We start from the raw sequence: 25,021 nt of genomic DNA on the forward strand, positions 1-25,021 counted from the left end.
AATCACGTATTGCTTACCTTGTGCAAACTGTCATCTTAATAGGTAAACACGGATATAGTAGTCATGCATAATTCCAAGTTTATTTAGAATACTGGGTTTGCCATATGGTGATACATTTTTGTGATTTGCAATGGCAGCATAATAAACAATCCGAGATTATCACACTGCCATAGTTAATGATAATAAGAGATGATCTGGATCTAGTATTATATATTCTCCACCTAGTCCCGGGAAGTAGGCCTGCTTGGTTTAGCCCATATCCACCCACATGCCCATCTATCCGCACCTGGCATATATTTATATTATTCTTCGATTGAGTAGTCAATTGGAAAAGGGGTTCTCGCCCAAATCATAAATCAGTCTGCCCACAACAAACCCTCACGTAACAACACCGAGAGGAGGAACGAGGCCGATGTTTTCTAGTCTCCTCCACTCTCAGGCTGTGTGGCTTCTATTCAAATTTGGGTCAGGGGTGAGGAAGCCTAACGTCATAAGCAGCTTGCAACATGGCGTCCCGAAGGCTGTGAGATGAGCAAGAGGATGGTACATTGAGAACACGCTCCTACCGATGTAATAAGGTATTTATTCGAGATTTATTTTACACCGTGTCAATTGTGAACGTGTGGCCGAGTAGGTTTAACGCCTATTTTTTACCGGATCGATTTTTTTTCCCGGTGAGTGAAAGATCGCAAGGATCTCTCTCTGCTTTCCATCGCGTGCCAACAAAAAGGGGCTCCGCTCCTGTACCGCCTGGTGCCTGTTCTGGATCTACCAGCCTGCCGCTTCATGGGCAAAGAGCATAGATCGCGTTGTATTTTTGCACGAATCGTGAGAAGAAACGGGTCGAATATACAGCAAATGAATCAACACGGGGAATTAGTTAATGTGTGTTATTATGTTGTGCATTTACAGGAGCACCACATGACTGGTATTTGCCAAAGAATGCGGTGGGTAAACTATAGGCTGGCAAAGCACAGACGAAAGAAAGGAGCAAACCTCCATTCGACGTAGTAGTGCTTACAAATGTTTCTCCCCAATTACAGCGTTTTCCTCCCGTTAGTTCAATCAAATGATCTTTTTCTTTTATCACAATAATCTTAAATGCGTATAAAGGGCTTTCGCCAAGGTTGGGCGAACGTTATGTGATCATAACAAATTAGACGTTAACGTTAACGTGATTTTAATTCGGTAGCATTTACCTGCATTTGACCAGCCTAAAGGCTACATCTATGGATTTTTACCCACCAGCTTTTTGCCAGTCAAAACCAACCTTGGTGGAAAAATCCGATCTCTTTTCTACCCAAATTGTACCTATTGTTTACATTTTAATTGGGTTTGCCCTGGCTAATTAATGCACCTAACTATAAATCCGTGTCCCATACAAGTATAATGAGTTCGTTTTCCCTTTTGTGTTTTATCATAAATGTAAGGTTTATTGATGAATTGAGAGATTGTATCCTTTGCTGTACATACACAGGCTACTTCCACTGCCCCGCATCGACCATCTTTGTGATAATACTAGGCTACAGCGCTGGTGTAATGTTACATTGTGACCCAAAACAGGAACCCCTTTGCTTCACTAGAGTAGTGTTGCATAATATGTGATCACACATATTGGGTAGGGTTTATATTGGTATTTTAATCAAGCGATTGAAAAGAGCAATGACTACAACTAGACCTACCATTTGTCATGATCTGGCCAGTATTGTATCTGAGAGTCTGTCATCATGGCTGTGCTCAGGTGTGAACTCTGCTTGCCTGTTCAGGTGACTGGTGTTGCACTAAGGGCCACGGTGATAATAAGTCAGAGGAATGTCAGTAATGTAGTCTGTTCCCCTGGCTAGCTGTTGTTTTCGCTGCAAGCAAATATGTTTTAAGAGCCATACGCCGCCGTTTCAGTATAGTTTGGTTTAATAGATCAAAATTTCTATTGTCTTAGACAAGACATCTTGCAATTCCTCAAATAAGAAATGATGACCCTTTACTTTAATCTCCATGACACTTTCTTTTAAAGGGGAACTATTTGACTATTTATTTCACTATTTGGGCACTTTTACACAATTCCTGTGAGTTTATGGAACACCTCTGTAATTATATATATTTTTTAATTCATTGTTTTGTATTTCTAATCAAGTCCTCAAAAAACAGCATTTTTCTACCTGAAGATCTCGAGCTGTTTTGAGGCTGGGCTCCTAAACCACTGTGTGGCCTTCGCAGCATCATGCAGCGGTGTCTCTCTGACATCACAAACCATCACATGTTCAGATGACTCAGTTCAGTGAGGGTGAATATTTTGAGAGGAGAATTGGAAGAATGCGCCAATATGAGAATTAGAGACATAGATCATATTAATATAAGTCCACATAGCTAGGAAACAATGCTAAACACTGAAAAAGGCCATTTATAAGATAGTTCCCCTTTAAACTGTAACTAGTGTAAAAAAGAGAACTAAAAAAACATTGTTTTATTTATGTTTGTATTATATTTACATGTGATATTAGGTATCACGGGGTAGTTTTGTGAATAGACATTAATAGTTAACTTCATTTTGATGCTCTAATTAAAATGATTTCACCAGAGGGTCTCAAGTCTGTTAACGACCATTTTCTCCTACTATTACCTGACCAAACGTGACACAATAGTGCAAAATAAGTATAGCCTACTCCAGTCCCCAGCTTCAGGAGTGGAATCATTGTCTGTGACCTCATGTTCTGTAGGCCTTTTTGTGGCCTTGAAAATTTTGAACTGATTTACGATTAATCGTATATGTTTTCTTTTAACGTTTTCAAACAATCTGAATATTTTACGCCATTGCCTGCGTATTTTGTGTGTACCTGGAGGATTGTAAAGGATCCACTAGGGGCAGATCGGAGCCGAATCCTCCCTAGAATTATATAGAAGAAGAATATCTTCCTTGTGAACTATCCACTGTCCTGATTTGCAACTACATAAACATAAAATATGGCGACACTTGCTGGGGTCATTTTGAGATCACGGCAGAAAAAGGTTTCTGACCTGTTATTTTATTCAATTCTTCAGCATTTAGCCTGTCACATCCACAACATCCACACTTACTTAGCCCATTGTTGATGCACTTCACTGCAACTTTCGGATGCATAGTGTTAATTTCTGAGGATGTGCACAAAGTACACTCCAAAGGAACGCAGCATACGTGGCTCCACCCTCGTGCAAACGTGCTTTTAAAAGCAAGTACTATACCAAGACCCTAAGTCTTGAACTGAAGAACCACGGGTGTCTGTTTCTTCTTTTTCTTTTGGACAAGCATGCATTTGCACTGCCATTAATCCAAATCACTTGGGAGTGTGAATGTGACGCATGACCAAAAAGTACTCCACCTCTATTGTATTCTACCATGAACGTTCACAACACTCCAACTCATCATTCTTCGATTACTAGATTTGAAAACATAAGACTGATTTATGTGGTTTTTCATCTGAAGGATTGATAATGTCATCAGCCACAGTTGCAGAGCTTGAGAAAATCAAATGGCACAATGTACATTCTCACACTCATAAATTGCATTTGTATCACCGAGGCCTATAGGCCCCTAAAAGTCCTGAATTTGTCGTCACGATGCTACGCTTTATAACTGCATTCATCTTTTTCCACATGGTCACTATGGTTTAGTAGTTGTCTTTATTACAGATTATTTAATGGAAGCATAAATGTAAATAAGGGAGGGCTACTATTGTTTTGGTAAAGCATTGTTGTTGTAAATAGAATGTAGACTATATTTAATATGTAGCATGATGCGCCGCCGCCTACACATTGCATTTAATCGAACTTGGACATCTTTACCTAAATTCATTCAGAGATGAGGGGGCTCCTTTGCCAAAGAGTCATAAAAAGGGGCAAAAGATCACATCTGTATGGTGACTATCTCCAATCTCCAACTGGATTTTGTGTAATTTATTAGCTCTCGTGGAATATCGCTACATCTATATCTGGTCTGTAATTGGTTGATATGTTGATAAAAGGCCTATAGGATGACCATCACCTGACCAATGTGACTGGTCTGAATGAATGTTATGGACTGCTAAGTCAGGCCTTGCAGGGGGGGGGGGGGGGGGGGGTGTAATGTTAGTCTGTTGTGTGTGCACCTCATGATCCTCATGATCGGCTGGTTAGTCCTGCCCCCCCCCCCCCCCCCACACACACACACACACCACACACACAACAGCATCCTGTGTACATTGTGATCAAGGCTTACAGTGTAGTGTGGGGGGCAGTGTGCAGCATGCAGTAAGAAGGGTACTTAGGCTATACGTTCTGCTGACTCTTTGGACTAGGACTTATGGATTGTGCTGGCCTGTCGTATGCATATAGGTCCGTCTGTTTCTGTCCTGTTTGTTCCAGGGGCAGTTTGGTTTGTTCAGCGGCTAAACCACCTCGGGGCAAGGGTTGTTGTTCTTCAAGGAGAAGAAACAGTCCTTGGAATGTACTGCTGATAGCCTGAAGGGTGTGCAGTGTTTAAAGGAGGCAGGGGGTGGGGGGTGGTGGTGATGGGTCTGTTAAAGTAGGACCATACAGGATCTTTACCCAACATGCCCTCTGTCCTACACTGTAGGCTACTGATCATGTGGGTCAGTGTGTTGCTGTAAAAACTCCCCCCTCCCTCCGTTTTTTTTTTGTAAGTAATACTTTGAACCACACACATACACACACATAGACACAGTTGGATTACGGCTGTGGTCTTGCACATTGGCAACCAGTATTGGGCGAGTGGCCTTCTGCTGAATCCTCCTGTGTACCTGCTGTCTGTGAAGAGTTAATGGAGGGAGCCATCGGGAAGATACGTGGTCAGGGGATACATTTTTGGGAAAGGTCAACATGTATTGGAGATCTTGCGTGTAGAGTAGACCAGAGAGTTTTATAGACCTGTAGCGTGTAGACCAGAGAGTTCTATAGACCTGTAGCATGTAGACTAGAGAGTTCTATGTAGCGTGTAGACCAGATAGTTCTATATAGACCTGTAGCGTGTTGTACACCAGAGAGTTCTATAGACCTGTAGCGACCTGGATATGTGCTACTTTCTCTGTTGAATTTCTTAGGTCGCAGAATCAATTTATTTGTATGCACAAACTCTCTTCATCCAGCCAGCGAAAGAGATGATGCCGTTTATGGCACTACGGTCATCACCATGCGGTAACTCTGTCGGCACTAGTAGGCAATAAGAGCCTGGAATTTAGCAGTAGTGATAATAATTTAAATGGTATAATGATACTAATGATGGCTATTTAGATCCATTTGATTTTATAGTCTATTACATTCCAAAGAAAAACGAGGGAGCTGTAGTTGTGACTGCAGGTTCAGGCGTGCATACATACACCCGTGCACGCCCTGTTTTTGCGTGTGCGTATGGGAGTCTGTGGGGTGGAATGGCAGGGGGGCATGCCTGCCTTTCTTCTGGAGCTACATGGCGCTGGCACATCTGGGGTGCGCACCCCCCCTCCCCCCGTGATGAAATGGACAGGGCTGTTTTCATTCCACTGCACCCCGGGCAGGGCTCTGTTTGTGTTCAACATGGCTGACCTGCCCGATGGAAAATGGCTCTTAATTGGATGGGTCTCACCCGGGCTGCGGCAAGGGTACTGTAAATGATGCCCCCCCCCCCCTGCCCCGGCTATGCAACACTAGGGTCACTGCACCTGTTCACCAGCATTTATTTCCAGTAATTCTGTAGAAATTTCTCATTTTGTCAGCCTGGAGAAATCGGTCTTTTACGTACTTCCTGTTATTCTTAAAAAAAAAAAAAAAAAAAATGTATCCATTCTACAGTTTGATGTCTCCCAGACAGTAGCTTCAGTGAAGTGAACGGGCATTGAATTAGATCAATGTCCCAGACTCTACATGAGTGTCAATTAGTAGAAGAGAATACAGTTATTACAGTACTGTGTGACATGTCTTTTATCATTGAGATAAAGGGTTGAGATTTTATTTTAGTGTTAGGTGGCCTTAAATGTCACGAGTACAGTTTCTGTTGCAGAGCTACTTCTCAGTAAGTGATGTCTGAGACTGAAGTAATACAAAGGCCACTTCCTTTTTAGCTTAGAATAGTATAATAGTATATTGGCAAAGGTGGCTATTAAAGATGCTTCATGGCTATTATTTTAATTATGTATTTTAGGGATGCGATTTTGTTCCAGCTGACTTCGATTATCAATGCATAACAATTTCAGTTTTGTTCCCATTCTGTAGATCAGGATTTTGTAATAGTTTTTACACCAGTTGACAGTACCGCATGATATGTATTATACTGAACATTTTTGTCTACGTACTTGACTTCTATTTTATACTTGCTATACTTATTTTATACTTATCTGTTTTTGCCTAGCACAGTCTCTGGAGCGTAACAGAAAGAAGCATTTTGTATAAAAGTATTCTGTACTTCTGTATGACAACAACTAATAAAGAAACTTGAAACTTGAACTTGAAACTTGATATCTTAAAACATTGTTACACTTCATTGTAAAAACAACAACGGTGAATAGAATTGACTCCCAATTACTGTATCGGGGTTATCACTAGAGTTGTTCCGATACCAGTATCGGAAATGCCGCCGATACTGCCTAAAATGCTGGTATCGGTATCGGCGAGTACCCTCTAATTCTGCACTCCGATACCATATGACGTAATTTATCAATAACACTGCGGTCTGCTGAGTGAGCATTATAAAACAAACGTGTTTTTAATCGACCGTGAATTAAAGTGTCAATGCCATTTGTCATTTTAACAGAAGATACTTTCTTAAATGCCATCGTTCCGAGAGAGGGGTGTTGTTGACGGGGAGCTCTGATGTGTTCGCTTGCTGGTGTTATTAGCATTAGCTGAAGAGCAGCTAACCAAAAGCTAGTTTGAGCTTTAACGTTACCTTGGCTAAAGTTGGGGCTATTCATAATCCAGCAATAATGGCTGCAGACCTGCAAGCAAAGTACAGCGAGTTGGCACAGGAGTATTCCAAGGTAAATCACTTTTACACCAGTAACGTTAGATTTCCTTGTTTCCATCTAACGTTAGCTCACGCTAACCTAGCTCACGCTAACGTCGTCACTGATCCAAGTTACCCCTCGCACACAATTAATGACATGTTGCGGACAGCCATATCGGTGACAATGTTTAGCTTTTAGTGCCAAATGATAAGAGTCTGAGGCGGAGTCTCAAAAGAGAATGTTGAATATTTATTGTGCATTAAAAATCACAACAGAGCCTCTACTACAAACTGAAGTTACCGGAGCCTTCTGGATAGGAAGTGCGCAACAACATATAACGTCCGTGCGGAATCAATGTCCCAACAACCATTCCGTGGGTGAACTCATTGAGATAGTAGTCAATTAATGATACTAATACTAATCTATACAATCACCTGTTGTTTAATAAATACCATTACTTTATAGTTATTACTAAAAAACAGTATATATAAAACAGTAGCTGTAAAAAAAAATTTAAATAAAGTTTTATAATTTTATATAATATGGTATCGGATCAGTATCGGTATCGGCCGATACCTAAAGCTTGGTATCTGAATCGGATCGGGAAGGAAAAAATGGTATCGGAACATCTCTAGTTATCACATGAATTAATTAGTTCTTTATGGGTTCTGTATTACACAGATACAGTGCAACCCACTGAATGTGTAGATTACCCCGCCCCCCCCCCCCCCCCCCCCCCCCACACACACACACACACACAACACACAAAGCACACACACCCTTGGACTGCAGAAACTGTGTTGCAACAGCTCTGAATGGCACTCCGGAAGTGGTCGGGTGAGTTAGACAGTCGCTGTGCATTGCTATGGAAGCTGGTTGCCGTCCTCTGTGGGTTACGCAGGCGATTTGTATTGAGAAATGCCACGAGTGATGGAGAAAGAGAAGGGTGGTGGTTCCTGCTGTGATGTGTTCCCTGGCGGTTTGTCAAACAACGAGGCCAAACCATCATCTTATTCCAAAAATCTGTCTAGTCGTCGCTCACGCAGAGTGTGAGTTGTCTACGGATCGGCGGCTTCGTGGCATCGCCCGACATCGCATTCCCGCGGCGTACATTACATGTGCCGGCCTTACCCACGCAGCCCCTTTTTATCCACGTGGAAACGGCCCTGGTCTGGTTCCTAGGTGTTTGCATTTCATAGTGGCCGCCTCGTACCATCCCTCTCCCCTCCCCCGCTGCCCCTGCCCACCAGCAGACACACAGCATACACGCTCTTCCCAGCACTCTTGATTACCTTTTCCTATTTATACACTGAAATTGTGTGTTTGGTTGCGCGCTGGCGTGGGGGGGGGGGGGGTTGCGACACTTGTGTGTTGTTGAGTGTGGCGCAGCCTTCTTCTCAGGCTCACTTCCCTCTGTGTGGTTCAACATGCCTTTCCTCCACTTCTCTCTCTCTCCTTCTCCCATAACATGACCGTTGACACACAGCATGACGAGCATCAAAAGTACGACAAGCGTCAAAGTACACTCGGACGGCAGTAAAGGCGGCGTCCATTGCGTTCAAATTCCTGTCCAGCAGTGCTTTTCTCTGCCCCGGCCTACCTCGCTAGTTAGGTGGTGTGTTCTTTACTAGATATTGCACCACTGGACTTTGCCTCACCCCTGCCCTCTCTCTCCCCTTTGAAGAGGATATGAGGCGAGGGAGCAGCAAATGAAGTTGAACCAGAACGACTGGCTCGCTGCTGTAAACCGGTCTTGATTTAGAGCGGACTGGTATTAATTCAACACTGGTGGGGGAACTTCACATCATCACTGTTTCCTTTTTCCTCCCGTCCCCGAATCTACACACACCCTCCTCTGTCCCGAGGAAACTATAAAAGAAGGAAGGGTCATCATCACGTCACTGTGTAGCACGTGAACCCACATTGGTGCGGAAAGTGTGGAAACTTTCAGTTCAGCCGACGTTGAATTAAACGGGTTATTAGTTCAGAATCGTCAGCTATTTGTTGCATTGTTAACTAGTTTGATATATTGGTTGATGAAAGATGTCTGGCTTGTATCATTTTTACCTCCCCATAGGCTTCGATATAACTGATGACACTAAAGTCTGGCATCAAGCGGAGCATAGAACGCTGGTATTCTGATGTCATGACCCTTCCTCCTTTCATCGTTTCCTTGCTCTATCCAATATGTGTGACGTCTGTGTGAAGCGGCAACGTCACCGTTCATGTTTTCAACAGGTTTTGGTACTAGCCAATATATAATGGAACTCTTTGGAAGTAATGGATTGACTATAAATAATTGGTAACTGTAATCCATCAGTTACTGTAATAACACAGTAAAGCGTTTAGAAATAGCTGATACTTGGGATCAGAACCTTTTGATTTGTGAATGCTGTAAACTAAAGCATCGTTTTTAGAGAACTTGAAAATAACCGTTGTAAATGATGATAATAAAAACGTTAAAATTACGGCGAAAGGGGGAAGCTACTTCAATCGAAACCACATCAAAGGAAAAGTAGGCCCGTCCGGTGCTCTCAGAGTAGAGTAGGGCCACGTTGACTCTGGGGAGACTTCAGAGATTTGGTCCAAAGTAGAACACTGGGGCACACAGGGTTAAAGGCAGTAGAACACTGGGGCACACAGGTTAAAGGCAGTAGAACACTGGGGCACACAGGTTAAAGGCAGTAGAACACTGGGGCACACAGGTTAAAGGCAGTAGAACACTGGGGCACACAGGTTAAAGGCAGTAGAACACTGGGGCACACAGGTTAAAGGCAGTAGAACACTGGGGCACACAGGTTAAAGGCAGTAGAACACTGGGGCACACAGGTTAAACGCAGTAGAACACTGGGGCACACAGGTTAAAGGCAGTAGAACACTGGGGCACACAGGTTAAAGGCAGTAGAACACTGGGGCACACAGGTTAAAGGCAGTAGAACACTGGGGGCACACAGGTTAAAGGCAGTAGAACACTGGGGCACACAGGTTAAAGGCAGTAGAACACTGGGGCACACAGGTTAAAGGCAGTAGAACACTGGGGCACACAGGTTAAAGGCAGTAGAACACTGGGGCACACAGGTTAAAGGCAGTAGAACACTGGGGCACACAGGTTAAAGGCAGTAGAACACCGGGGCACACAGGTTAAAGGCAGTAGAACACCGGGGCACACAGGTTAAAGGCAGTAGAACACCGGGGCACACAGGTTAAAGGCAGTAGAACACCGGGGCACACAGGTTAAAGGCAGTAGAACACTGGGGCACACAGGGTTAAAGGCAGTAGAACACTGGGGCACACAGGTTAAAGGCAGTAGAACACTGGGGCACACAGGTTAAAGGCAGTAGAACACTGGGGCACACGGGTTAAAGGCAGTAGAACACTGGGGCACACAGGTTAAAGGCAGTAGAACACTGGGGCACACAGGTTAAAGGCAGTAGAACACTGGGGCACACAGGTTAAAGGCAGTAGAACACTGGGGCACACAGGTTAAAGGCAGTAGAACACTGGGGCACACAGGTTAAAGGCAGTAGAACACTGGGGCACACAGGTTAAAGGCAGTAGAACACTGGGGCACACAGGTTAAAGGCAGTAGAACACTGGGGCACACAGGTTAAAGGCAGTAGAACACTGGGGCACACAGGTTAAAGGCAGTAGAACACTGGGGCACACAGGTTAAAGGCAGTAGAACACTGGGGCACACAGGTTAAAGGCAGTAGAACACTGGGGCACACAGGTTAAAGGCAGTAGAACACGGGCACACAGGTTAAAGGCAGCAGAACACTGGGGCACACAGGTTAAAGGCAGCAGAACACTGGGGCACACAGGTTAAAGGCAGTAGAACACTGGGGCACACAGGTTAAAGGCAGTAGAACACTGGGGCACACAGGTTAAAGGCAGTAGAACACTGGGGCACACAGGTTAAAGGCAGTAGAACACTGGGGCACACAGGTTAAAGGCAGTAGAACACTGGGGCACACAGGTTAAAGGCAGTAGAACACTGGGGCACACAGGTTAAAGGCAGTAGAACACTGGGGCACACAGGTTAAAGGCAGTAGAACACTGGGGCACACAGGTTAAAGGCAGTAGAACACTGGGGCACACAGGTTAAAGGCAGTAGAACACTGGGGCACACAGGTTAAAGGCAGTAGAACACTGGGGCACACAGGGTTAAAGGCAGTAGAACACTGGGGCACACAGGTTAAAGGCAGTAGAACACTGGGGCACACAGGTTAAAGGCAGTAGAACACTGGGGCACACAGGTTAAAGGTAGTAGAACACTGGGGCACACAGGTTAAAGGCAGTAGAACACTGGGGCACACAGGGTTAAAGGCAGTAGAACACTGGGGCACACAGGTTAAAGGCAGTAGAACACTGGGGCACACAGGTTAAAGGCAGTAGAACACTGGGGCACACAGGTTAAAGGCAGTAGAACACTGGGGCACACAGGTTAAAGGCAGTAGAACACTGGGGCACACAGGTTAAAGGCAGTAGAACACTGGGGCACACAGGTTAAAGGTAGTAGAACACTGGGGCACACAGGTTAAAGGCAGTAGAACACTGGGGCACACAGGTTAAAGGCAGCAGAACACTGGGGCACACAGGTTAAAGGCAGTAGAACACTGGGGCACACAGGTTAAAGGCAGTAGAACACTGGGGCACACAGGTTAAAGGCAGTAGAACACTGGGGCACACAGGTTAAAGGCAGTAGAACACTGGGGCACACAGGTTAAAGGTAGTAGAACACTGGGGCACACAGGTTAAAGGCAGTAGAACACTGGGGCACACAGGTTAAAGGCAGTAGAACACTGGGGCACACAGGGTTAAAGGCAGTAGAACACACAGGTTAAAGGCAGTAGAACACTGGGGCACACAGGTTAAAGGCAGTAGAACACTGGGGCACACAGGTTAAAGGCAGTAGAACACTGGGGCACACAGGTTAAAGGCAGTAGAACACGGGGGCACACAGGTTAAAGGCAGCAGAACACTGGGGGCACACAGGTTAAAGGCAGTAGAACACTGGGGCACACAGGTTAAAGGCAGTAGAACACTGGGGCACACAGGTTAAAGGCAGTAGAACACTGGGGCACACAGGTTAAAGGCAGTAGAACACTGGGGCACACAGGTTAAAGGCAGTAGAACACTGGGGCACACAGGTTAAAGGCAGTAGAACACTGGGGCACACAGGTTAAAGGCAGTAGAACACTGGGGCACACAGGTTAAAGGCAGTAGAACACTGGGGCACACAGGTTAAAGGCAGTAGAACACTGGGGCACACAGGTTAAAGGCAGTAGAACACTGGGGCACACAGGTTAAAGGCAGTAGAACACTGGGGCACACAGGTTAAAGGCAGTAGAACACTGGGGCACACAGGTTAAAGGCAGTAGAACACTGGGGCACACAGGTTAAAGGCAGTAGAACACGGGCACACAGGTTAAAGGCAGCAGAACACTGGGGCACACAGGTTAAAGGCAGCAGAACACTGGGGCACACAGGTTAAAGGCAGTAGAACACTGGGGCACACAGGTTAAAGGCAGTAGAACACTGGGGCACACAGGTTAAAGGCAGTAGAACACTGGGGCACACAGGTTAAAGGCAGTAGAACACTGGGGCACACAGGTTAAAGGCAGTAGAACACTGGGGCACACAGGTTAAAGGCAGTAGAACACTGGGGCACACAGGTTAAAGGCAGTAGAACACTGGGGCACACAGGTTAAAGGCAGTAGAACACTGGGGCACACAGGTTAAAGGCAGTAGAACACTGGGGCACACAGGTTAAAGGCAGTAGAACACTGGGGCACACAGGTTAAAGGCAGTAGAACACTGGGGCACACAGGGTTAAAGGCAGTAGAACACTGGGGCACACAGGTTAAAGGCAGTAGAACACTGGGGCACACAGGTTAAAGGCAGTAGAACACTGGGGCACACAGGTTAAAGGTAGTAGAACACTGGGGCACACAGGTTAAAGGCAGTAGAACACTGGGGCACACAGGGTTAAAGGCAGTAGAACACTGGGGCACACAGGTTAAAGGCAGTAGAACACTGGGGCACACAGGTTAAAGGCAGTAGAACACTGGGGCACACAGGTTAAAGGCAGTAGAACACTGGGGCACACAGGTTAAAGGCAGTAGAACACTGGGGCACACAGGTTAAAGGCAGTAGAACACTGGGGCACACAGGTTAAAGGTAGTAGAACACTGGGGCACACAGGTTAAAGGCAGTAGAACACTGGGGCACACAGGTTAAAGGCAGCAGAACACTGGGGCACACAGGTTAAAGGCAGTAGAACACTGGGGCACACAGGTTAAAGGCAGTAGAACACTGGGGCACACAGGTTAAAGGCAGTAGAACACTGGGGCACACAGGTTAAAGGCAGTAGAACACTGGGGCACACAGGTTAAAGGCAGTAGAACACTGGGGCACACAGGTTAAAGGCAGTAGAACACTGGGGCACACAGGGTTAAAGGCAGTAGAACACACAGGTTAAAGGCAGTAGAACACTGGGGCACACAGGTTAAAGGCAGTAGAACACGGGGGCACACAGGTTAAAGGCAGCAGAACACTGGGGGCACACAGGTTAAAGGCAGTAGAACACTGGGGCACACAGGTTAAAGGCAGTAGAACACTGGGGCACACAGGTTAAAGGCAGTAGAACACTGGGGCACACAGGTTAAAGGCAGTAGAACACTGGGGCACACAGGTTAAAGGCAGTAGAACACTGGGGCACACGTTAAAGGCAGCAGAACACTGGGGCACACAGGTTAAAGGCAGTAGAACACTGGGGCACACAGGTTAAAGGCAGTAGAACACTGGGGCACACAGGTTAAAGGCAGTAGAACACTGGGGCACACAGGTTAAAGGCAGTAGAACACTGGGGCACACAGGTTAAAGGCAGTAGAACACTGGGGCACACAGGTTAAAGGCAGTAGAACACTGGGGCACACAGGTTAAAGGCAGTAGAACACTGGGGCACACAGGTTAAAGGCAGTAGAACACTGGGGCACACAGGTTAAAGGCAGTAGAACACTGGGGCACACAGGTTAAAGGCAGTAGAACACTGGGGCACACAGGTTAAAGGCAGCAGAACACTGGGGCACACAGGTTAAAGGCAGTAGAACACTGGGGCACACAGGTTAAAGGCAGTAGAACACTGGGGCACACAGGGTTAAAGGCAGTAGAACACACAGGTTAAAAGGCAGTAGAACACTGGGGCACACAGGTTAAAGGCAGTAGAACACTGGGGCACACAGGTTAAAGGCAGTAGAACACTGGGGGCACACAGGTTAAAGGCAGTAGAACACTGGGGCACACAGGTTAAAGGCAGTAGAACACTGGGGCACACAGGTTAAAGGCAGTAGAACACTGGGGCACACAGGTTAAAGGCAGTAGAACACTGGGGCACACAGGTTAAAGGCAGTAGAACACTGGGGCACACAGGTTAAAGGCAGCAGAACACTGGGGCACACAGGTTAAAGGCAGCAGAACACTGGGGCACACAGGTTAAAGGCAGTAGAACACTGGGGCACACAGGTTAAAGGCAGTAGAACACTGGGGCACACAGGTTAAAGGCAGCAGAACACTGGGGCACACAGGTTAAAGGCAGTAGAACACTGGGGCACACAGGTTAAAGGCAGTAGAACACTGGGGCACACAGGTTAAAGGCAGTAGAACACTGGGGCACACAGGTTAAAGGCAGTAGAACACTGGGGCACACAGGTTAAAGGCAGTAGAACACTGGGGCACACAGGTTAAAGGCAGTAGAACACTGGGGCACACAGGTTAAAGGCAGTAGAACACTGGGGCACACAGGTTAAAGGCAGTAGAACACTGGGGCACACAGGTTAAAGGCAGTAGAACACTGGGGCACACAGGTTAAAGGCAGTAGAACACTGGGGCACACAGGTTAAAGGCAGTAGAACACTGGGGCACACAGGTTAAAGGCAGTAGAACACTGGGGCACACAGGTTAAAGGCAGTAGAACACTGGGGCACACAGGTTAAAGGCAGTAGAACACTGGGGCACACAGGTTAAAGGCAGTAGAACACTGGGGCACACAGGTTAAAGGCAGTAGAACACCGGGTCACACAGGTTAAAGGCAGTAGAACACTGGGGCACACAGGTTAAAGGCAGTAGAACACTGGGGCACACAGGTTAAAGGCAGTAGAACACTGGGGCACACAGGTTAAAGGCAGTAGAACACTGGGGCACACAGGTTAAAGGCAGCAGAACACTGGGGCACACAGGTTAAAGGCAGTAGAACACCGGGGCACACAGGTTAAAGGCAGTAGAACACTGGGGCACACAGGTTAAAGGCAGTAGAACACTGGGGCACACAGGTTAAAGGCAGTAGAACACTGGGGCACACAGGTTAAAGGCAGTAGAACACTGGGGCACACAGGTTAAAGGCAGCAGAACACTGGGGCACACAGGTTAAAGGCAGTAGAACACTGGGGCACACAGGTTAAAGGCAGTAGAACACTGGGGCACACAGGTTAAAGGCAGTAGAACACTGGGGCACACAGGTTAAAGGCAGTAGAACACTGGGGCACACAGGTTAAAGGCAGTAGAACACTGGGGCACACAGGTTAAAGGCAGTAGAACACTGGGGCACACAGGTTAAAGGCAGTAGAACACTGGGGCACACAGGTTAAAGGCAGTAGAACACTGGGGCACACAGGTTAAAGGCAGTAGAACACTGGGGCACACAGGTTAAAGGCAGTAGAACACTGGGGCACACAGGTTAAAGGCAGTAGAACACTGGGGTACCCCTGTATCATTAGGGACTCATAGGCTAGAAACATGAGGAGGGGTGGTTAGGCTGCACCTAGGCAGGGTTCACAATTAACCACTAATGAAAAAAGGAAAACAATTATATACATACATATCCATGACATCATTCTCTTCCATACCCTCTCTTACTGAGGGACTCCTACTGTATAGGTTAGAAGAATGGGGAGGAGTCAATGGGCTGCAAATCGGCAGGGTTCTCAATCAACCAGTAATGGAAAAGAATAAATAATTTGTATCAAAACTATCCTTGGGCATTGGCTTTATAAAAAAATAAAAACCAGGTTTAGTTCCTCATTAACTCATTGACCGCCACGCTCTTTTCCCATCTTTACTCAATGGCGCCAGCGTTATTGACCATTTTAGCGATGTTTGTGGACCCATCGTTTGTTCTGTATTATAGCTATGGAGACTATAGTATGGCTCATTTGACAGGCATTGTTCATAGTGCAACACTGACTAACTAGTTCATTTCTACATACTGTAGATTGTGCGCTATTCCATGCTAAACATCGCCCCTTTTCAAAATAATCCAGTATTTTTTTCATAAATCGCGAGATATGGCGCGTTATATGCATTATGCCCAAATCGTTCGGGTTGCTCGCCTGAAACTCCAAATACTTCCAAATCAAAGGTATATACCATGTACATATGTGTCTTCACAAAATAATTTTAACGTTTTAACTCGAAACTGCTATCGTTACCAAAAGCATGTTTTAGGTCCGGTAAAATACGACACTGTGATCGGTACAAAAATATGTTTTAGGTTCGGTAAAATAGACAGAATAAACCTTACCCTAGCCAGAAGGTACTCTAAAAAGAATAATCCCAGTGATCCCATCGCGATTACTCGTGTATATGTATACTCGTGTATACGGGAAATAGGTTTGAGGCGAAAAAAATCTCAGAGCGATCATTCTGTCCTAATTCCCTCTGAGGGGGAGGAGTTATTGCAAAAAAATTCCCCACACTAAACTATCCCAATTCAAAAGGTAGGCGATACTGCCACCTGGCACGATTCAAATCTATCGTCGTTGCAATTTTAACGTAGGCAGATGTGCCAGGGAGACCCAGGGAGCTCCGGCCGAGTGTTCAGAACGGGGAAAGGAAAAAGGTCAGAAAAGTCGGGTTTGGCGCTCAACGGTTGGCGGGCAAAGAGTTAAGACCTGACGGTTCAACTGTGTTCAGTTTGGTGATCCAGAATGCTTCTCTACATTTTATATTTTCTGTCCCCCATTTACTTTATTTACCATCATCACACTGTGGAATTTCTACCCACTTATATCAATGAGGTTAAGGCCATGTCCAGACTAAAACTATTTCGGTTGTATCAGGCAAAGTATTTGATTGTGTGCACCTTTCAGCCACATGGAACTGTGTTCTGGCAGCCTGAAGACGCTACTTTCTGATACCAGCTCCCAGAGTGCGCAATTCTGAAGACGCCCCCCATTGCGTCACCATCTTTACAAGCGATACGCGTCTTCTCCTGAACCGATGACGCAATAGCCCACCTCTCCCTTAAAGGGGAACTCCAACATTTTGGGAAATTAGCTTATTTAACATCTTCCCTGGCGTTAGACAAGAAGATACATACCTTTTTTTTCTCTGCGTGCATTTTAGCTTTGGGAATAGACGCTCCGTTAGCATAGCTTAGCTTCATCACTGGAAGTGAGGCAGGACAGTAGCCTTACAGTGCCTTACAGTGTATTGCAAGGTCTGACATTGACCAAACTTGATATGCATGACCTTGGTGGGCTCTAGGTCAACTCCTGAAAAGGGGGTCAATGTCAGACTTTGCAATCAAAAGTTAGGGGGCTAATACCCCTTGCCATAATTTCAGTGAGCCCCCTAACTTTTGATTGCAAGGTCTGACATTGACCCCCTTTTCAGGAGTTGACCTAGAGCCCACCAAGGTCATGCATATCAAATTTGGTCAATGTCAGACCTTGCAATACACTGTAAGGCTACTGTCCTGCCTCACTTCCAGTGATGAAGCTAAGCTATGCTAACGGAGCGTCTATTCCCAAAGCTAAAATGCACGCACGGAGACAAAAAAGGTATGTATCTTCTTGTCTAACTCCAGGGAAGATGTTAAATAAGCTAATTTCCCAAAATGTTGGAGTTCCCCTTTAACCCTACATGTGCAAACTCAGCCAAACATCACCAACCACCGTCGACAACAGATTGACATCTCCCTTACAGTGTTACAGAAGCTATTGAGCTTGATCTGGCTTTTACAGCTAAATGTACTTTTTCTGAAAACCCAAGTAGTAGCCAAGCATACTGTTCCATAGCATACCCCTTCAGTTGATCATGACAAATCCTCTCTTACCTTGACGATTAAAAAGCCTCCATAATTTAGTAAATAGTATCCCCATGGCATGGTGTTGAGCTGTAGCCAGCTAGCGTTGATGCTATCCAATGCTACCAACATTAGCTAAATAGCTAACCAACTAAATACAATAGACAGTGGTATCCTGAGGTAACGTTAAATACAGACAACGTTTGCTAGTCGAAAGGACTGGACACAGGTACAAGTTAAACATCAATCAATTACTTTATTAATACAACACAGGTAGTTTGAGCCGCGGTCTCTCTCTCGACTCCTGAACGTACGTTGTGCTGCGGTGTTTGTCTCTGGAAACTAGGTCAGCTCAAAAAACAACAACACTTCCGGTCGGTTTTCAAAATAAAAGAGCGACGTCTAAAAACAGGAAAGACATTTATTTTGTAAATTTGTGGGACGCACTTATTATCTTGAGACGTTTTCGTTTTTACGGAAACCTTTTTTTTTTTAAATGAAAACGAAACGAAAAACGAAAAAGATCAAAATCGTTTTAGTTTGGACAAGGCCTGAGTAGTAGATACGTTCTAAGTAGCTGTGATCTGAGACTAGGCGGTGGGGTGTTTTTAAAAATGAGTTTGCCCCCTCTATCATTGAGCCAGGGTCAGTTTTTGAGAAGGTTAATATTGCGGGCAGCAAGTAAGCGGATCCTTTGCCTGTGCCTGCTTCAGGGCAACATCCAGCCTGGTCCCAGCCTGGTCCCAGAGAGCAGGTTGGTATGTGGTGCCATATTTGGTCTGAGAATGTCTTGTTCCTCCGGTGTCAATAATTCATTACGGCCCTTCTGACCGGTTGTCTCACCAGCTCTTGCCCTTCTCACCAGCTCACAGAAGCTCGGACCGGGGGCTCTAACTGCCGAGCTCAGTTCAACCTAACATCAGTCATACGGACAGCACCGGACATTCCACATATTGGAAGTGCCTTTCCACGCACTTCTGGTTTGCGTCGTCCATGTCGGCTGTTTTTTTGTTTTACTGGTTGTACCTTGTCTTTCTACCTTGGCATTATGACCGCTGCCGGAGAGAATCTTTACAGGATGTGTGCCGCTTACAGGGCGGAGGGAGGTGTTGCATAATGGCTTCAACATGAGCTCGAGATATGGACAGTGTCTACTGAGATGTCCCAATGCGTCGTGCTCACAGATGGAGCTGCCATGGTGGGCTGTCTCTCTCCCCCGTGGTATTAAGCCTGTTTTCCTGGGCAGCACCAGTGGCAGGGGTAGCTGGGCCTACACGTGTCCCACCCTAGCTGCATATAGATCAGCCATAATCCATTAGCAACTCCCTGGAATCCAGCCGGCACAGCACAGGAGGGGCCAGGGGGAAGAGGGTGGCTGAGTGGGTGATGGTGATGGTGGGGGTGGGTGAGAACCAGAGGAGAGGAGGGAGGGCTTTTTTTTTTTTTTTTTTTTTAGCTGGCTTCTCTTTGCTGAGCCCAGCCCCCTTTTTTTTTTTACGTCGGACTGCTGCTGGAAAAGCCTCTTGAATCCCCCCATAAAGCCTGTAGAGGTGTGTGTGTGTGTGTGTGTGTGTGTGTGTGTGTGTGTGTGTGTGTGTGTGTGTGTGTGTGTGTGTGTGTGTGTGTGTGTGTGTGTGTGTGTGTGTGTGTGTGTGTGTGTGTGTGTGTGTGTGTGTGTGTGTGTGTGTGTGTGTGTGTGTGTGTGTGTGTGTGTGTGTGTGTGTGTGTGTGTGTGTGTGTGTGTGTGTGTGTGTGTGTGTGTGTGTGTGTGTGTGTGTGTGTGTGTGTGTGTGTGTGTGTGTGTGTGTGTGTGTGTGTGTGTGTGTGTGTGTGTGTGTGTGTGTGTGTGTGTGTGTCTTTCTTTCTTGACTGATATATGGTTTCCTGGCTGGCATCACAGCAGAGGCCCTTCTCTCTTTTTTTTCCTCTCTCTCTACCAGTCCTTCTCTCCCTCCTTACTGCCTGAAGGGTTGAGTGCCGGTCACCCTTTCTTTTCTTTTTTTTAACCACATCATGCTTCTGATACCAGGTTGTAGAATAGCTCATTATCATTTCTGCTAGGCCCAGGACTGGGTGATCCGGTCTCGGGGAGTCGTCCGCATGCCCCCCATCTGGGCTGGTGAGGGGCAAGAGAATGGAGAGGGGGAGTGAAAGGAAAGGGAAGAGAAGAGCCGAGGGAATGGGTGGGGGAGGGTAGAACCGTGGGTAGAAGTGTCAAAGCGGAGCAGGCAAGCCCAGGCCTGGACCCGAGAGCCGTGATCACTTCAGCTGATTGTATCAGCCAGCCCATCTATTTGAACAACAGCACGGCGTATATAACTCCGTTGCTACGGCAGTGAGCCATCCTCAGATGGTCATATTTTCCATTTAGTCTATAGGATAATATCTATGCTGTGGTTTGTTCTCCCCCCAACAGCTGGCCGTCACAAGTAGCTGCTAGCCGCTGATCTGATAGCATCGGTCTTCTTTTGTCATCTCTGCGTCTGTTTTGAGATGTTGGAGCTTAAATGTATGACCTTAGACGAGCATCGTGTCTCACTGCATCAAATTACATTTGCAGGCTGATGGCCATTCTTTTCCCCCATCTGTACTGGAATAATTTATTTTGCTTTCAAATGTTATTTTATAGATGAAAGAGATTCCTTGATAATGCATACAGTTCCACAGTAAGCTTACCCATATGACTTAATTTATGCAAACCTCTTGACAATCTAAACCGGGTGGTTATTTGAACTGGTGTCGTGAATTGAATGCGTGTTGATTCAGAAAATGTATCCTCTTTTGTGTAATTGTTGGCGTTTCCTTGGGGATTGACGTGTGGTTTTCGACTAAGCTTTTGCCTTGTAATGTAGCGATCCAAACCTCCCAGTCTCCTCTCCTGAACAACCTCTATTTCAAAGGGTTCAAAGAAAGTACGAATCTTTTTCTCCCGCTGCACTAGTTTGCATACGACTGTGTTGTGCTTTCGGCACTTTGTCTCAATTTAGGAACCACTTCGGTCTCTTACCGCCGTGCTGTTGCATCATGTTACGTAAATCTCTGTAAATCTCTAGGTTGGCACAGGGTTGTAATGGTACATTTTCACACATGATATTTATGGCATGAGTGAGCCGGCGCTCTGCATTACAGTCTAATCTCCTGTAATACAGTATTCCCTGCTCTGATCAGAGGCTTTACGGCTGTGTGTGAATATTATGCCCTGCATGCCTGTGGCTCTTGTACGACACGAGTCAGGAATAGATCCTGCCGTTTGAGTCGAAACGCACGCCGCTAGTCGTGTTAGCGTTCAGACGTGAGCTATGTATGTGGTCTCTTTCTGCATACCCCCCGTGCAATGGAACTGGTGGTTACCCAAATGCCAGGGTGTGTGTGGATTCAGTCCGAGTCGGAGCACAATGGGATGTAATAGGTACTCGGTATGCAGTAAAAACGGTGAATGAGATTCATCTGTCTGGCTTGTTCCAACTCCACAGCAGGGCCTCTCTGGAGGATCAGGTGGTACGCTCGTTGTCTTTCTGTCTCCGAGCCACACCCTCTTCCCCTCCCCCTCCCTGTGCCCTAGCTCCCTGTGTAGTTTTACCTGCTCAGGTGTCATCTAATCCCTCCCCCTCCTCAGCCCTGGAGCGCCACCGACCCCCCTACCCCAGACAATAGTGTCAGGCTGACATTACCATGACCTAATGGAGCCTTTAGTGTGAGCCAAGCTTCCAAAGAGGGCACCCCGCGCCGTAACCAGAGTTGCACTCCGAAGATGGGGCGTAGAGGCCGAGAGAGAGGAGGGCGCTACGGGAAAAGTAGCTATTTTATCCTTTCTTCCTCTCCACCCCCTTTTGCCTTTGTGCCAGAACACTGGCACGGTGTACGGTTCAGAACCCGATACGTGTAAATGTGGCAAACTCGTCTGAATAGGAAGAGCAGAGGGAGGGGAGGAGGCTCGTTGTTTCTGTGGTCTTTGGTGGGAGTGTTTTGCCATGTGTTTTTAACGTGGCATGCTACTATGCTGACGATTTACTAATTTGCCTACAAGGGGTTAGGCAGGCGTAGAGGCCAAGGTCTTAAAATGTGTGTATCTCGACTGAGTGACGAGTTCTTAACTGTCAGACGAGGCCCGTCTCTGTCAGAATTTATAGATGTTATGCTGTAGACCTGCAACAAATCCACATCTCCTTTTGTCTTTTAGTATTGAAACAGTCTCTGCTGTATCTAGACTACTTGATTATGTAAACGTTCCCATACTGTATTCATGGTTTAAAGTTTCCAACTTGGCTCTATTGTAATGTTGGCTCTCAGTCTAACTTGTCAAGCCAGTATGATTTTTACCTTTTTTACAATATCAAAAGGTAACACTCTCTCCCCCTCCCCCCCTCTCTCCCTCAGCTTCAGGTGGTGCTCGTGTAGGAAGAGAGAGAGAAGGAAAGAAGGAAGGTGGAAATGGAACTGCCAAATCATGCCAAACAACTGCTGCTGCAACTCAACCAGCAGAGAGCCAAGGGCTTCCTGTGTGACGTCATCATTGTGGTGGAGAATGCACTCTTCCGTGCCCATAAGAACATCCTGGCGGCCAGCAGCATCTACTTCAAATCCCTGGTCCTCCATGACAACCTCATCAACCTGGACACGGAAATGGTTAACCCCTCTGTGTTCAGACAAGTCTTGGACTTCATCTACACTGGGAAACTCCTGTCGTCGACGGACCAGAGCAGCGAGCAGAACTTCAGTGCCCTCTTGACCGCAGCCAGCTACCTCCAGCTCCACGACCTTGCCGCCCTGTGCAGAAAAAAGCTCAAGCGCAGCGGTGGGAAACCCCTGCCAGGTAAACCCTCCACTCCAGGTCCCCTTAGCCGCTTACGCCTCAACAACCAGCGCCTTTCCTCTTCTACCCCCTCCGGTCCCAACAACCACTATACCCCCACGCCGTCTGACGCCGACCAGCCACAGCCAGACGAAGGTCTTCGGGACAAGCTCTCGGACGACGAGATGTTTGTCGGCAGCTCTGGGAAGAACGGGAACGGGGGGAACAGTAACGGTAACCTCAGTAGCGGAGGGAGCGGTGGAGAGCCAGACCTCGGGCTGGACCTGTCCAAGAAGAGCCCTCCCTCCGCGGGCACAGCCACTGACGCCCTCAGTCCACACAGTAACTCCCAGGAGTCCCCTCAATCTGCCTCGGTATCCACAACCAACAGTGCCTCGCTGGACGACTCCTCCACCACCCTGCCGGGCCTGGACCCCCCAGAGCCCATGGAGCTCACCCCGACTCCCAAAGCCCCCGAGGGCTCCTCCAAGCCCGACGGTCCCCCGCCCCGCAAAAGCTCCAGGCAGGTCGCCCGCAAGAAGGAGTGGCCGAAGAAGGAGGCCTCAGGGCTGAAGTCCGAAGAATGCGACAGGCCCCTGGTCAACGGGGTGATCGTGGGTCCCAAAGAGGGTCGCTCCTCCAGCGGTAAGGGGGGCGGAGGAGGCAGTGGCAGTAGCTTCGCCTCTGACCAGTCCTTCCAGTACAAAGAGGAGGAAGAGGGCGGAGAGAATGGCCAGGAGCACAGTGAGGAGAGTGGGCAAAGCGAAGGGGAGAACGGAGGGGGAGGAGGAGGAGGTGGAGGAACTAGAGGGGGCCACCACAGCGCCAACTACGTGTACCGCCAGGAGGGCTTCGAGCCGGCGTTCGGAGACAACCTCTACGTGTGCATCCCCTGCGGGAAGGGCTTCCCCAGCTCCGAGCAGCTCAACGCCCACGTGGAGACGCACACCGAAGACGAGCTCTACATCAAAGAGGAGGTGGGGACCTTCGTGAAAGAGGAGGACGAGGAGGAGGCGGAGGATCTCTCCGCTCCCGTGGGCCCTTCCGGGTTCACCGGCGGCGCCGAGCCGCGGCCCTTCAAGTGCACCGTCTGCAGTAAGAGCTACAAGGACCCGGCGACGTTGAGGCAGCACGAGAAGAGCCACTGGCTGACCCGGCCTTTCCCCTGCAACATCTGCGGGAAGATGTTCACCCAGCGGGGCACCATGACACGCCACATGCGGAGCCACCTGGGCCTCAAGCCGTTCGCGTGCGAGGAGTGCGGCATGCGCTTCACGCGGCAGTACCGTCTGACGGAGCACATGCGCGTCCACTCCGGGGAGAAGCCGTACGAATGCCAGCTCTGCGGGGGGAAGTTCACCCAGCAGCGCAATCTCATCAGCCACCTGAGAATGCACACCTCGCCCTCTTAGAGAAACACATCAAGCCAAAGAACTCTGGGAAAGGAAAAAATAAATGTTGCTCTATATTATCTTAAAAAAAATTCCCCATCTCAACAACAAGCAAAGAAACGCACACATATAAGCATTCACATGCCGACAGACACATTTCTACATGTCGATTCCTGTTTACGACCCCCCCCCCCCCCCTGGCTAAGTATATGATGTAGCTGTGGGCCAGTGTAGTGACGGTGGGATCCTATCGGCGGTGGAGTCATGTCATCGTCTTTTTATCAACAACACCTCTAAGTGACGTCTGCTCGCCTCTCCGGAGATCTGGGGGCGGACTATGTACTCCTCTGTTTCTCGGTGGCGGAGGGGAGTGGCACGACTTCTGTTCCGTGTTGTACGTCTGGTAAATGTGAATGTGGATACTGGTGTAATCTCAAGCCCGACCTCATGCCTCTCTCTCAGCAGACTTCTTCTCTCCCTATACCCTCGAGGTTTGAGTCTTTTTGGGGAGTTTTGTCAGATTTGATCCTCGAATGGGTAACTTCAGAATCCCTGGGTACTCTTAATGTTATTTTTGACCAAAAACCCACAAGCAAACACTGCAGGCAATAATTTCAAAAAAAAAATTATTATTCTTAACCAGACAGCTTTATATCCTTGGTTATACTGGTGATGGGGGGGGGGGGGTGTATATGAGAGGAGGGGGGTAATCGGGTTTGGGACCATCTCCATGCTTTAACGGAGAGTCCGGAAAGGGGGGGGGGGGGCAGGTGGGATCAGATCTAGTTATTACAGATACTCAGAA

General features: G+C 47.3%; 1 protein-coding gene across 1 annotated transcript; it reads left to right on the plus strand.

Annotated features, from left to right (window-relative positions):
• Positions 1-511: 511 nt before the first annotated feature.
• hic2 (hypermethylated in cancer 2) lies at positions 512-24,778 on the plus strand. Its single transcript, XM_084324276.1, has 2 exons — positions 512-578; positions 22,411-24,778. The coding sequence occupies exon 2, from the start codon at positions 22,465-22,467 to the stop codon at positions 24,235-24,237; it is 1,773 nt and encodes a 590-aa protein (XP_084180402.1). The 5' UTR covers positions 512-578; positions 22,411-22,464; the 3' UTR covers positions 24,238-24,778.
• The last annotated feature ends 243 nt before the right edge of the window (positions 24,779-25,021 follow it).

Source organism: Notolepis coatsorum (genome assembly GCF_963971535.1).
Source record: "Notolepis coatsorum genome assembly, chromosome: 1".
NCBI lineage: Eukaryota > Metazoa > Chordata > Actinopteri > Aulopiformes > Paralepididae > Notolepis > Notolepis coatsorum.

What these genes read in the sequence shown, in the direction of transcription:
- hic2 (XM_084324276.1), top strand. Translation starts at nt 22,465, where the DNA reads ATGGAACTGCCAAATCATGCCAAACAACTGCTGCTGCAACTCAACCAG.